Source organism: Lycium barbarum, chromosome 6 (assembly GCF_019175385.1).
Source record: "Lycium barbarum isolate Lr01 chromosome 6, ASM1917538v2, whole genome shotgun sequence".
NCBI classification, from domain to species: domain Eukaryota; kingdom Viridiplantae; phylum Streptophyta; class Magnoliopsida; order Solanales; family Solanaceae; genus Lycium; species Lycium barbarum.
In genome coordinates, this window is record NC_083342.1 from 118,842,418 (window position 1) to 118,854,605 (window position 12,188).

The window sequence follows — 12,188 nt, forward strand, 5'->3', positions numbered from 1 at the left end:
GCGATCAGTGATCAGATGATTCATTTTTAGTGATTTTAAGATTCAAGATCCCATCTCTGGTTAAACTTTGCTCTTCCTTTTAAGACTCAACAACCAAAACAATAAGCTATAACAATGATTTTATCAAGCAGCAACAGATCAGTCCGAAATTTAAAGACTTAGAATTTAGAGTCATTTTTACTACTGTTTTAAAGCCTACCAGCAGCAGTTGACTGGAAAAGAGAGAATCTTGACATGTCATTTCTAGCTTATACAACATGATGTGGGAAATACAAACAGGGCTAACAATAATCCATAGATGAAATGATTCCTAGAAGTTCTACTTGGTTCAAAAATGAATTTTCCTGATGTCAAAAAAAAGTACTGGAACTACTGGTTATGTTGAAGTCTGTTGAACAAGATATTTACACTTAAGAGATGTATACATTTATTTATTCACCATAATTTCCATTCTGTTTCAATGCTCAAGGCAAATAAATGGCTTAAAAGAAGAGCCTATCATTTATACGCAAATCACATTTCAGACCATTACGATCACAGTTCGACTCTGCCGGACCTTCTACAAATAAATTTGGACTATGACTTAATCTAACATGTTGAAACTCATTTTTTCCTTTTTTATTACCAGCTGACCTTAACAACATATTGCAATCAAATAATTTTGAGTGAGGTTACCATGATACAACTGCCAAACAAGGTTCAAATCAAACCAACAACTACAGAGATACCAAGGGTCAATATGCTTATGCCAAACTTAATATGAAAGAGACACTAAACTGAAACAACATTCACATTCTTTATTGAACTACTAAAACATCTGAATAAACATATGCAATTGTACCAATAGGACTTCTGCTAAACTAGTATGGGGATAATAATGAACCTAAACTAAATGTTGTTACTATAGCCAAGTAAAACCACAGGTTTATCTGATGCATGACTAACAGATCCTGCCAACAGGAGCTTCAATCACCATTACAGTACTCAGCAAAGTAAGAGCACAAGTCCACAGATGCTGAATTGACTTTAAAATGCTTGGAGCTCTTTTGAAAATACAATCCGAGGCTTATAATAAATAAAAAAATACAAAAAAAAAACCACATAGGCATGCAAAGGTTTAGTGCATCTTGTTGAATCAAAGTAAATATTTTTTACTCCAATGAATTCAGTTTCAGGTCCAGTAGGCGTGAAGATGCTATCCTAGTATCTACAACATATTTTGGAAAAAAAAAACAAACAATGGCTCAACCAACCCATCGCAGAGAAAAACCATGCCAGTCTATCAAACATCATAGTTTACAAGTGACCTTGAACTTAACTTAAACAAACATGAGCACGCCTTAGGCATCAATATCAATTTACACATCAATCTAAGCCAAAGAGAAGATTAAGCAAATATATTAGTTCATATGCTGCCAAGCACCTTTGAATCAGATTGAGCAAATTCCACACATATTAATGAAGATTAAGCATAAATAAACCAACAAGCTAATTAACCACAGGAAACTTAAATTACATACTCAGCAGATGAAAGCAAAACTAACACATGCCGATAATAAAATTTAAAAGCTTAACAACACTCAAATCTTGCCATAAACATTATGCTAATCAACTTACCTAACTAAATCCGCATGTTTAAAACTACGCGACGATTGCAGAAAACATATATAAAGCAAAAAAGGGAGGGAGAATTACCTTCTTCGGGTGCAGCGAAGTGAGGCTTCGAGTCTCCGACCTACCTCGAAACACCACCAAGTTCTAAGTCGATATCCTCTCGGATTCGAAACAGCCAACAGAAAATAAACCAAAAAAACGTTTGGTATTTTTTGAATCGATATTAGATAATATTGTGACAGCTAAAAAGAAATTATTTTGCAAGGGATTCCTTGAACCGAAAATCAGTTATTGAGGAACTTTCTGAATCAAAGATTTCGCTCTTTTGGGGGTTTCCGATCAAGCTCCCAAAAAATCCTCCCCCCTTAACGATTCACTCAACAACTCTTTATAGGTTTTTTTTTGGTTTTGTTCTGAAGAAAGGAAGAGAGGAGTGGGGCAAAGAGAAGTGGGGAGACAGAGGAGCGTGGGGGGACAAAGATGAGTGGAGAGAGGGAGATGAGGCGCGGTAGGGACGAGGAGCGTGGTGGGGTAGCGGTGTGGGGGTCATCGGCGAGGTGGGGACGAGGAGCGTGGGAGTGGGGTAGCGGATCGGAAAAGAGGGGAGCGGCGGGGGTGAACGAGAAGAGGAGAGAGGCGGAGAGAAAAGAAAAGGAAAAGGAAAGTGAAGGGAAACCCTTTAGGGTTCCCTTATTCTGAAACGGGAATGGGCTGGACCCAGTCCATTTGTGGACTGGGTCAAATTTTGGACCGGGTATTAAAAGAATGGGCTAATGAATTAAAACCTGGACTGGTCTAAAAATTGGGATCAAAATATGGGCTAGTCAAAAACATTTATGAGTTGATTGGACTTTGATTCGGGGTCCGATAAATCAGAAATACGGACTGAGTGCACGAAATAACTTGTGTTAAAATATTGCTCAATATGAGATTATGCTCATTAATGCTCAGATAAAAAATGGCGTTGTAATAGCCGTGCAATAATATTTTGAAAATCCACAGTAAAATAAATACTATTATTTAATTATGCAAAGATAAATGCGATGTGTGTGCGTAAGCTGGTAAAATGTCGAAATGATAAAAAAAATTGTGAATTATAGTACTAATAATAATAATAATAATAATAATAATAATAATAATAATAATAATAATAATAATAATAATAATAATAATAATGATAGTAATCGTAATAGAATAATGAAGTGCCGGTATTGATAAGAGGCTAATAATTTAGTAAAAAATAAATATATATATTTTTTAATTTTCTAAAAATATTAGAAGCGTAAATAGGTATTTTGGAGGAGAGGCGGGACAAAATTGGGTGTCAACAATCTAATATGACAAATATTGAATTTTAAATCATGATTTTTTGAAGATTGATCGAAAATCACATATAAGATGTTTGGATAAACTATTCAACTCATGGAAATAGATAACATAAACACTCTATGTCAAATGGTAAAGGTTTTAGTGTCTCAAGTAATGCATAAAGACTGACTTCCGGACTACATTAAACTGTCGTGATTTTCAACAAATCTTACTATGGTTAAAGCAATACCCGAAATAGGAATTCTAGTACAAATATTTATAGTTACACTTCAATAAGAACATGACTTCCGTATCAGTCAAACAATAACCTTTAAGAGACTTAAAAAAAAACAACATCAACTGTAGCACATATTTAAATCACAAATGGTAGTAGCAGGGCATTAAGCCATGATTTTTCTAAACGAACATGATCTTAACAAAACCATAAATCAGAATCGCATCGAATTTTACCTGTCGATGGCGCAGTGAAGTGGGGCTTCGAGTCACGATCAGAACTCTAACAAGACAGAATTCGAACAAATTCAGATTTAGAGTAATAAGGAAAAATAGAAAAATGTTGAGTGTTGTAAAAAAAATCCGTCCCCCTTTCGGCTAGGAGTATAAGACATTTATATAGGTAATAAAATGACTAGGGTTTCACCTCACTTCCAGATTTTTGGCTCCAAACATAAATTGAAAGAGCCGTTTGAATTCCAAATTCGAATTTCTAAAGTTGATTCGTTTCAGAAAATTCAGAAAGGTACTTTTGGCCATTTGTGTTGACTAGGCTCGTTGAAGAGGAGAGAAGGAGGTGTTTGCACGGAAATGGAATAGCAAAGGTCTGCCATGGTGATAAAGATTTGGACCACTCCTTGAAATGGAAGGAGGAAGAAAAAGATGGCAGAGGAGCGTATGGATAGAGAGAGAGAGAGAGAGAGAGAGAGAGAGAGGGGGGAAAGGACGAAAATGTTGCACGAAAATAGCATGACAAAACTCTGCCATGGCTGAGCACGGTTTGGATTTTACTTGAAATGGAGGAGAGAGGAAGATGACGAAGAGAATGGGGGGAGAGAGAGCTGCGGCTGTTTTGTTGAAGAAGGGATTAGGTTTAGCTGTAAAGGGGCTGAAATGTTTTATTTCGTTTGGGTCGGGTCGTGTAATTGGATAATGGATCGGGCACCGAATTGGTTGTGGTGGACTGATCGTTTTGGGCCATAATTTGGGTGGTTTTAAAAAGGCTTGTGGGCTTCTGATGAAAGGCTTCATTTGGCCCATGATTTGGGCTCAATTTGACGAATTGGGTTGCAAATCATGGATCTTTTCTTCCTTCATTTTAATTATCCCCGGGCTTCTAATTTAATAACTAGTAACTAGTACAATATGTATTATGTGAAGATAAATAGTAATTAATATATAGAAAGTAAAGGATTTAATAAAGTAAAATTAATTTATCGAGCGCAAATCCTAAAATGATGACGAACCATTTAAAATTTGTGATAAAGTAATACTAGTAGTGTTGATAGTAGAATAGCGAAAATGAAAGTAATGATATTAATAATAGTAGCAATAAAAAATAATAGTGAAAATAAAGTGTTTAGCTCGTCAATAAATTTAGAAGCCCAAGGAAGTAAATTGAAATAAAGGAGGGACAAAATTGGGTGTCAACAGGAAAAACTAATTTGGTCTGTCTAGCAGTAGCATAAACATCACAAGGAACTTTTAAATTTGAATAAGAATCTCTGAAACAGGAATTGATATTTCTCATAGATGAAAAAGGAAGATGGCCCAGTCTGGTATGCCATAACATTACATTAAAATTACTATTAGGCAACACTGAAACTGAAGTAGAAAAAGGAAACACACTAGAGTTCTTATTACAGACTGAAATTGAAACATCATTTCTAGACTCTATCTTGGATGTTTGATCACTTGTCTTCAAAAGATATAACCCATTTTCTGAATTACCAAGAACCTGTGGCCTCTTCAGTGAAGGGGCCTGCAAGACACAGTTTAGAGAAGAAAAAATTAGATTGCAATGATACTGAATGCAAATCTTGTGAACAGAAAGAAGGTTATAATTGAAGTCTGGAATGAAGAGGACATTTTGTAACATAAGATTGTCTAGGATAGAAACAGTCCCCCTATGTGTCACCTTTACCTTTTGTAAATTAGGTAATGTAACTGTTATAAGAATTGGGAACATGATGATATTAGAAAATAAATTTAGATCAAAGGCCATATGTTCTGAGGCCCCTGAATCTATAATCCAAGAATCAGACTTAACATGATTAGCACAAATAAAAGGATGATTAAGACAAGTTAAACACTATCTAATGGGATCAGTTTTACCAGCACAAGCCACAATTTTAGGATTTGCTTCAGTGTTTGTAGTTTCCTGGTTTCCTCCTTTTGTGTTGTTGAGCATTTGAATGAGCTGGTTAATCAAATCTGGTGAAAGCTGAGGTCCAAAAATTCCATTTCCCTGATTACTTGAATAGCAAGTACTTCCTTCTCCTATAGCTGAGTTACTACTGATGTTTGGCTGAACTGACTGACCCTTCTTTGTCTTGGTGAATTTGAAATCTACTGGGAAACCTATGATCCTGTAACACTTTTCAATACTGTGTCCAGGTTTCTTACAGTATGAACAGAACTGGTCATTCCTTCTTGCATCCATCTTTCCTTTTCCAGTCCGTGACTCATAATTTCCATATTTTTGGTTTCCCACAGATTGATTTCCAGCATAATACCTTTGATTTCCAGCAAACTGGTTTGGCCTTTCATACTTCTGATTTGCTACAAACTGAGTTGAAGCTGAAGCATGGAAAGAAGATGACCTTGTAGAAAAATGGTTGCTCACAAAAGCTTCTCTCTGCCTTTCATCCTGAATCAGCAATGCATAAGCATGATTGACACTAGGTAAGGGTGAAATCATTAACATGTTACTTTAACTGCTGCATAGGACTCATTTAAACCCATTAAGAACTTGATTAACTTCTCATCCTGTAGAGATTTAGTGAGTTTGGTCTTTCCACCACAAGAGCAGTCATATCCACACTTTGTATTAGCATTCAAAGTGTCAAGTTCATCCCAAAGTATCTTGAGTTTAGTAAAATAACCTGCTATATCATTTTCTCCTTGAACCAAGTCTCTTAGCTCCTTTTGTAGATGATATAGTTGTGCTCCATTCGACTGTCCGAACCTGTCCTCTAGATCAGTCCAGAGATCCCTTGCACTCTTTGAGAATATCACACTATCTGAGATCTCTTTTGAGAGTGAATTTAGTAGCCAAGATAGCACCATGTCATTGCTCCTATGCCATTGCTTGAAATCTGCTGAATCTGCATTTGGTTTCTTGCAGGTTCCATCTATCAGCCCCACTTTGTTCTTTGTTGAAAGAGCAATTAGAATAGATCTGCGCCAACCACCATATTCTCTACCATCGAAAGTGGAGTTAACCAAGTTCAATCCTGGAGAGTCTGACAAATGAAGATGAAGAGGGCTGCTAGAATCCATAGCAACAGGTGTGGTTGTGATGTGAGTTGTTTCTTCAATAGCCATTGAAGATGAATTTCAGGAAGAAAGAAAAAAGTGAATTAGCTGGATCTTTTAGAAAACCTGCTCTGATACCATAAAGGGAATGAAATAATGAGAATGATGAGAATTGCAGAATTTTCTGTGTATTAATTATTCACTGTACACGATCATATATAGGAAAGAAAAGCATCTAATTCTAGCAAACTCTCTACACTTGTCTATCTGCTATTGCATGAATAAAATAATTACAAAAGCAATAAATCTAATTCCAGTACAACAGCTGTACACAGATGGACGCACAAGATTAATCTATTTTCATTTGATCAATGGCTCATTTATCTCCACGTGGCTGTTTCTTTCACTGTACAACTCATTGCTTATTTTGGAGCTCAAAGTGACACGAATTGTCTTCTTTCTTCTTCGTACGCTCAAACTCATCCATCTCTAATGGATGATGATAATTGGTATCAACATTCTTTGCTCTAGAACTGGTTAGGCAGCCTATGGTGACTACCGGCCCACCTAATATAAGTAAAGAACTTCTCTTTTTCTTTGTTATTTTCTATTGGTTTAGTTTTTTTTATTTCCATTTTTTTAAATTGGTAAATGTAAACTGATGGGTCAAAATGTGTGCTTTGTGAGTGGGTTTTTCAACATTAATCAGAGTTTTATACTCAAAGAACAATGTAAGAAAAAATTTATGATGAAAAAGGTCAGAGGCAGTTCCTGTACCGAACTTAGAAGAGTAAAAAGAGATGACTCAGCGACTAGCAGAGTCAAATTTAGGATCACATTTATTATACTTGACCTGCCAGCCAGCAAAATAAGACTATAAGATAGAGGTTAAGTTACTGTATGGTAGAAAGCTACCACATATGTAAGAACACGTAGTGAATTCTTTTTGTTTCTTGAATATGCAGAAGGAAATGAATTAGAATTATATCAGTCAATTGGTTGTAAGGTAGTTTCAAACTGGAGGAAGACATGTCTCAGAGAACTGAATTTAGCAAAGAGAACGGTTGCCTGGAAAAGGGCATTTGTTGAAAAGGTAATTTCTCACTTAAAGGGGTACATCACTCTAGAATATCTTATTGGATTTCCGAATTCCTTATAGTGAGTGACTCAAGCCTATCTCCGCTCGCTTTTACTTGTTTACTATTTCAAAAATAAATTTTTATTTTTACTTGTTCATTTTCGCATATTAAGAAAAAAAAATATTTTTTCTATTTTAGCCTTAGCATAAAATACTCATTCCAAATCATTTTATAAATTCAATATAGATATCATGATAAAATATGCACTTTATTTATTGTTAAAGTGTGCAAAGTTTACTGTGGACAAATAAAAGTGAACGGAGGGACTAAAACTCTGGTTCTCGTGGTACGTAATTACTGAAGTATATTTAACCAGCTGCGTATATTAGATTAAAATGTGATTCAATCCTTTTTCAGATCTTGGACATAACGCGAGTTGCCGATTTTAGTGTATAAAGGTAGTGACACCAATATCATGGACTATATAGTATGATATCTGTAAATGTAAGTAGATTTGTGTATATTATCTGACATTCTGACTCCTCCTTTGACTTTGAGCTCCTACATGATGTCTCTTTGTGAGACATTATCATAAACTACTGCTGCTTTTGATTGCCTCATTTTCTTTCAATCCCTGTATCTAATTGCTTTGGCCCTTTAGCTATTGTCATGTGCGTTACCTCCAAAAAATACATTTACCTTCATCCTTAATGGTTAAAAATTGTACCATTTAGTTCCCCTCTCTCCCCTTTAAAAAAACTGTTAAAACACTCAACTATATATGATCTATGGTCAGCAATTTGGCCAAACGGAAATCAGGAAAATAAATGTAGAAAAGACATTTAATGGGGTTATCCTTTATTCCTTTCTTTAAAGAAGAAAAAAGAATTCTTCTTTCCTTGATCATCGAATACTTGGATTTTTTTTTCAGTGTGGAGCCCATAAAAAGCCAGTGAAAGTGTGAAACGGCGCGCAACGGTCAAAAAAGCAACTGTTCATAGAGAAAATTGCGGACAGCTGCCCACCATTTGCTTTCTGCAAATCTTGATATCTACGTGTGAAAAAGTTACCTCGTGTAGCACATTATATCTAAAACCTTTTCACAAAGTCCCTTCTTTCACGGTTTCACCTTATCTATGGCTAACCAAAAATCACCCTTTCTCACATTCAACCATCTAACAATATACCTCATTCTGCTACTACTCTCACAATCCCTACAAATTCACTCAGCATGTCGCAATTACTGTAACAACATTCCTATAAACTACCCGTTTAGCATTGACGATGGTTGTGGCGCGCCACAGTATCGTCACATGCTAAATTGCTCCGCCACTGATTTATTCTACCTTACACCATCAGGAAACTACAAAGTCCAATCAATAGACTACGAAAAAAAGACCATGATAATATTCGATCCTGCAATGTCCACTTGTTCAATCCTACAACCTCACCACGACTTCAAAATGTCCGAAATTCAGTCAGCTATAATACCACCTTCACCCGACACAATATTCATCCTCGTCAACTGCTCAATCGATTCGCCAGTACTTAACCATTACAAGTCACAATGTTTTAATTTCTCAGGACATTCTTGTGACGAGCTTTATAGTTCGTGCACTTCGTTTAAGTTGTTTCATATGTTGTCGAATAGTACGCCAGGTTGTTGTTTCACGGGTTACGAAACGGTGAAGTATATGAGTATGGATATATTGGATTGCTCGCATTATACGAGTGTTTATAATACGGATAAATTAGCGGGTGTTGGACCATTGGATTGGCTTTATGGGATGAAGTTGTCTTTTAGTGTGCCGGATACAGGATGTGAACGGTGTATTAAGTCTGGTGGAACTTGTGGATTTGATGTGGAGACTGAGATGGCACAGTGCATTTGCTCAATCACTAATAATTCTACCAGAGATTGTGGTAAGTAAAGAGACATACTTTCGTGTTTGGCCACACTCTTAAAATTTGCTTATTTTCAAAATTTTATCTTGGTGTTGTTTATGCTTGTCGCTGCTATTACTGTTTTCACCTGTGTTTGAGCCGAAAGTCTTTCGAAAACAGCCTTTCTGCCTTTCTTAGGGTAGGGGTAAGGTTTGCGTACCTTTATCCCCTTCTCTTCAGACCCACCTGTGAGATCACACTGGATTGTTGTTGCTTATTTTCAAAAATATTTTTTTTTGTCAGAAATGCTTTAAGCAGCAATGTATTTGACTAACCATGATTCAGAATTCTTCCTCTAGAATAATAGTGTGTTTATGTTGAATTTTGCAGCTGGGGGCAGAGAAATAAACTTAGCTGAAAGTTACAGAGCATCTTCATTTCCAAGACTACAACTACTCTACTTCTTGTCTCTTGGGGCCATTTCTTACAGCATCCTATTGAGACGATGAATCTTTTTATTTTGTTAATTTTTCTTCCATTTCTGTATTTTATCTTCCTAAACTAGTTATTAGTAATTCATGTTGCCCATACTTGGGGATTTTTTTTTTCCGGGGTTACACTCGGGAAAAAGTAAAAAAAAAAAAATTGTATCAGAAATTCAGAACTTGAAGGAATTGTCAATTTTGTGTCTTTGAAATATTTTCATGTTTATAGCAATCTTGTATTCTTCTAAGGCATTTGGAAAGACAAAGTTAGAAGGAGAGGAAAAAATGGTTAAAGGAACGAAAAGTAGATAAATATTTTCACTTTTACTTCTCGTATTAAGGAGCCGTTTCAATATGATTTTATCTCATGAAATGAAATCATATTTGGACATGCAATTTAAATTTTTTAAGTTACAGTTTTTTTTATAAACATAAAAATTTCACAAGTTGTGAAAATCATCAAAATTTTCTCAATTCTCATATAATCTTACCAAATGAGTAAATCATAGTTCATAATAAAATTAATACGCTACTAGAATGTCTTTCTAAAAAATACAATATCAATTAATCAAACTTTAATTCAATAAAAAGGAAAATTTAACATGATTAGTAATGTAACTACTCTTTAATATAATTCTCCCACATGGTACGAACAATATATCTATCAACTTATGGGTCTTTTTTTACAAAATATAAACGTATGGGTCAAATTTTATATTTATATTTTTTGAAATCATGATTTCAAATCCCAAATCATATTTTTTTTTGGATGATTTGGGATTTCATCTCATGAGATGAAATCGCATGTCCAAACGCTGATTTCATCTCATGTTCAAATGCCTACTAAACATATATTTTTACTTTTACTTGTCATATTTAGCATATTAAGAGATTTTTTTTTTTTACCCTTAACGCTAATTACTTTTTCCCCAAATTATTTCTCAAGACTTAAGACTACACACACTAGGTATGTTGTTGTTGTCTGTACTTAAAACTAAACATCAATGAATATGATTATTGTGATAAAATACTCTTATCAATTATTATTTCTCAACAAATGTGCAAAGTCCAAACTGCACAAGTAAAATGAATGGAGGGAGTAAATATGATCATCCACTTTTAACACTCAAAATTTATTACTTTATCCGTTCACCTTTATTTATCCACAATGAATTTTGCACTTCCTTAAGAAAATATCAAATGAAGTGCATATTTTACTATAATACTTATGACTAGTGGAATTTAAAAAATTCTTGGAAAATAATTTTGGGAACTAATCGTTGATGTTAAGAGTAAAACAGAAAAAAATTATTAATTTTATGATAGACTAAGGTCTCATTTGTTTTCATTAAGATTAAGACGTCTGAATCTGAATGCACATCTGAATGATTAAGATATTGTCTCTAGGTCTGAACACTGAATGATTAAGACTGTTTATTTTTCAACATCTGAATGTGCATAATGTATTCATTTAAACATAATAAATATATAATTCAAATAAAAAATATCAAAAAATAAATATAATAAAATAAAATATTATTTGATAAAAAACGAAACACTTATGTTCACTAGTAATAGTGGAGATGATTTGTAGTCATGGTGGGTGGTGAGTGGAAGTGGAGGGGTGGGTGGGTAGTGGGTGGTTGGGGAAAGGTAGTGGGGGTGGTGTTGGTGGTGCGGGTGGTGTGGAGTGGGGTTGGTAGTAGAGGTGGAGGTAGTGCAGAGTGAGAGTGGGGGTGGGTCGTGGAGGGATAGAGGTTGGTCGGGTGGGCGTGGTGGGGAGTGGAGGGTGGGGTTGAGGGTTGGGGGTAGGGATGGGTTGGAGTGGAGGATGGGTGGTGGGGGTGGGGTTGAGGTAGAGGGGGTGGGGTTGGGGGTGGAGCTTATGGTAAAAAAAAATTCATACAAGAATACCTCTTAATAATATTAAGACTTGGTTTAAGATCTTAATGATTAAGACCTATTCAGACCCAATAAATGCTTAGACCTTAATGCAAACAAATGAACTTAATTAATAGCCTAAGGTCTGAATCTTTCAATAAGTGCAAACAAATGAGGCCCAAGTACAAATGAACGGAGGGGGTACTACCAACCCTTTTAGCGCACGCACGTATATATATATATAAAAAAACAATCCCCACTCTTCTTGTTGGCAAAATATGGGGTAGCTAGTTAGATTTACAAAGTGTGAGTATCTATTTTTTATACCATTTTACAACAACAACAAACTCAGTGTAATTTCATAAGTGGGATTCGGGGAAGGTAGAGTGTAATAGGCCTTACTCTTACCTTGAAAAGATAGAGAGAAATTGAAAAGATAGAGAGA

At 35.2% G+C, this 12,188-nt stretch overlaps 2 protein-coding genes across 2 annotated transcripts; one reads left to right on the forward strand and one right to left on the reverse strand.

The window, feature by feature from the left end:
* Positions 1-888: 888 nt before the first annotated feature.
* On the reverse strand, positions 889-6,483 carry LOC132644507 (uncharacterized). The gene is made up of 6 exons (XM_060361099.1): positions 5,869-6,483; positions 5,272-5,806; positions 5,081-5,181; positions 4,733-4,918; positions 3,394-3,439; positions 889-950 (listed from the first exon to the last, which is right to left on the reverse strand). Exons 1-6 carry the CDS (start codon positions 6,481-6,483, stop codon positions 889-891), a joined length of 1,545 nt encoding a protein of 514 aa, XP_060217082.1.
* An 883-nt stretch (positions 6,484-7,366) lies between these two features.
* On the forward strand, positions 7,367-10,074 carry LOC132645857 (uncharacterized). Its single transcript, XM_060363094.1, has 3 exons — positions 7,367-7,507; positions 8,425-9,416; positions 9,768-10,074. Exons 2-3 carry the CDS (start codon positions 8,630-8,632, stop codon positions 9,884-9,886), a joined length of 906 nt encoding a protein of 301 aa, XP_060219077.1. The 5' UTR covers positions 7,367-7,507; positions 8,425-8,629; the 3' UTR covers positions 9,887-10,074.
* The last annotated feature ends 2,114 nt before the right edge of the window (positions 10,075-12,188 follow it).

Excerpts from the sequence above, each read along its gene's own strand:
- LOC132645857 (XM_060363094.1), top strand. The coding sequence starts at position 8,630 with ATGGCTAACCAAAAATCACCCTTTCTCACATTCAACCATCTAACAATA. Across the intron at positions 9,417-9,767 it reads TAATTCTACCAGAGATTGTG|CTGGGGGCAGAGAAATAAAC; the intron begins GTAAGTAAAGAG and ends TGAATTTTGCAG.
- LOC132644507 (XM_060361099.1), bottom strand. The coding sequence starts at position 6,483 with ATGGCTATTGAAGAAACAACTCACATCACAACCACACCTGTTGCTATG. Across the intron at positions 5,807-5,868 it reads AGTCCTATGCAGCAGTTAAA|GATGAAAGGCAGAGAGAAGC; the intron begins GTAACATGTTAA and ends TTGCTGATTCAG. Across the intron at positions 951-3,393 it reads CTTCACTGCGCCATCGACAG|GATCTGTTAGTCATGCATCA; the intron begins GTAAAATTCGAT and ends TCCTGTTGGCAG.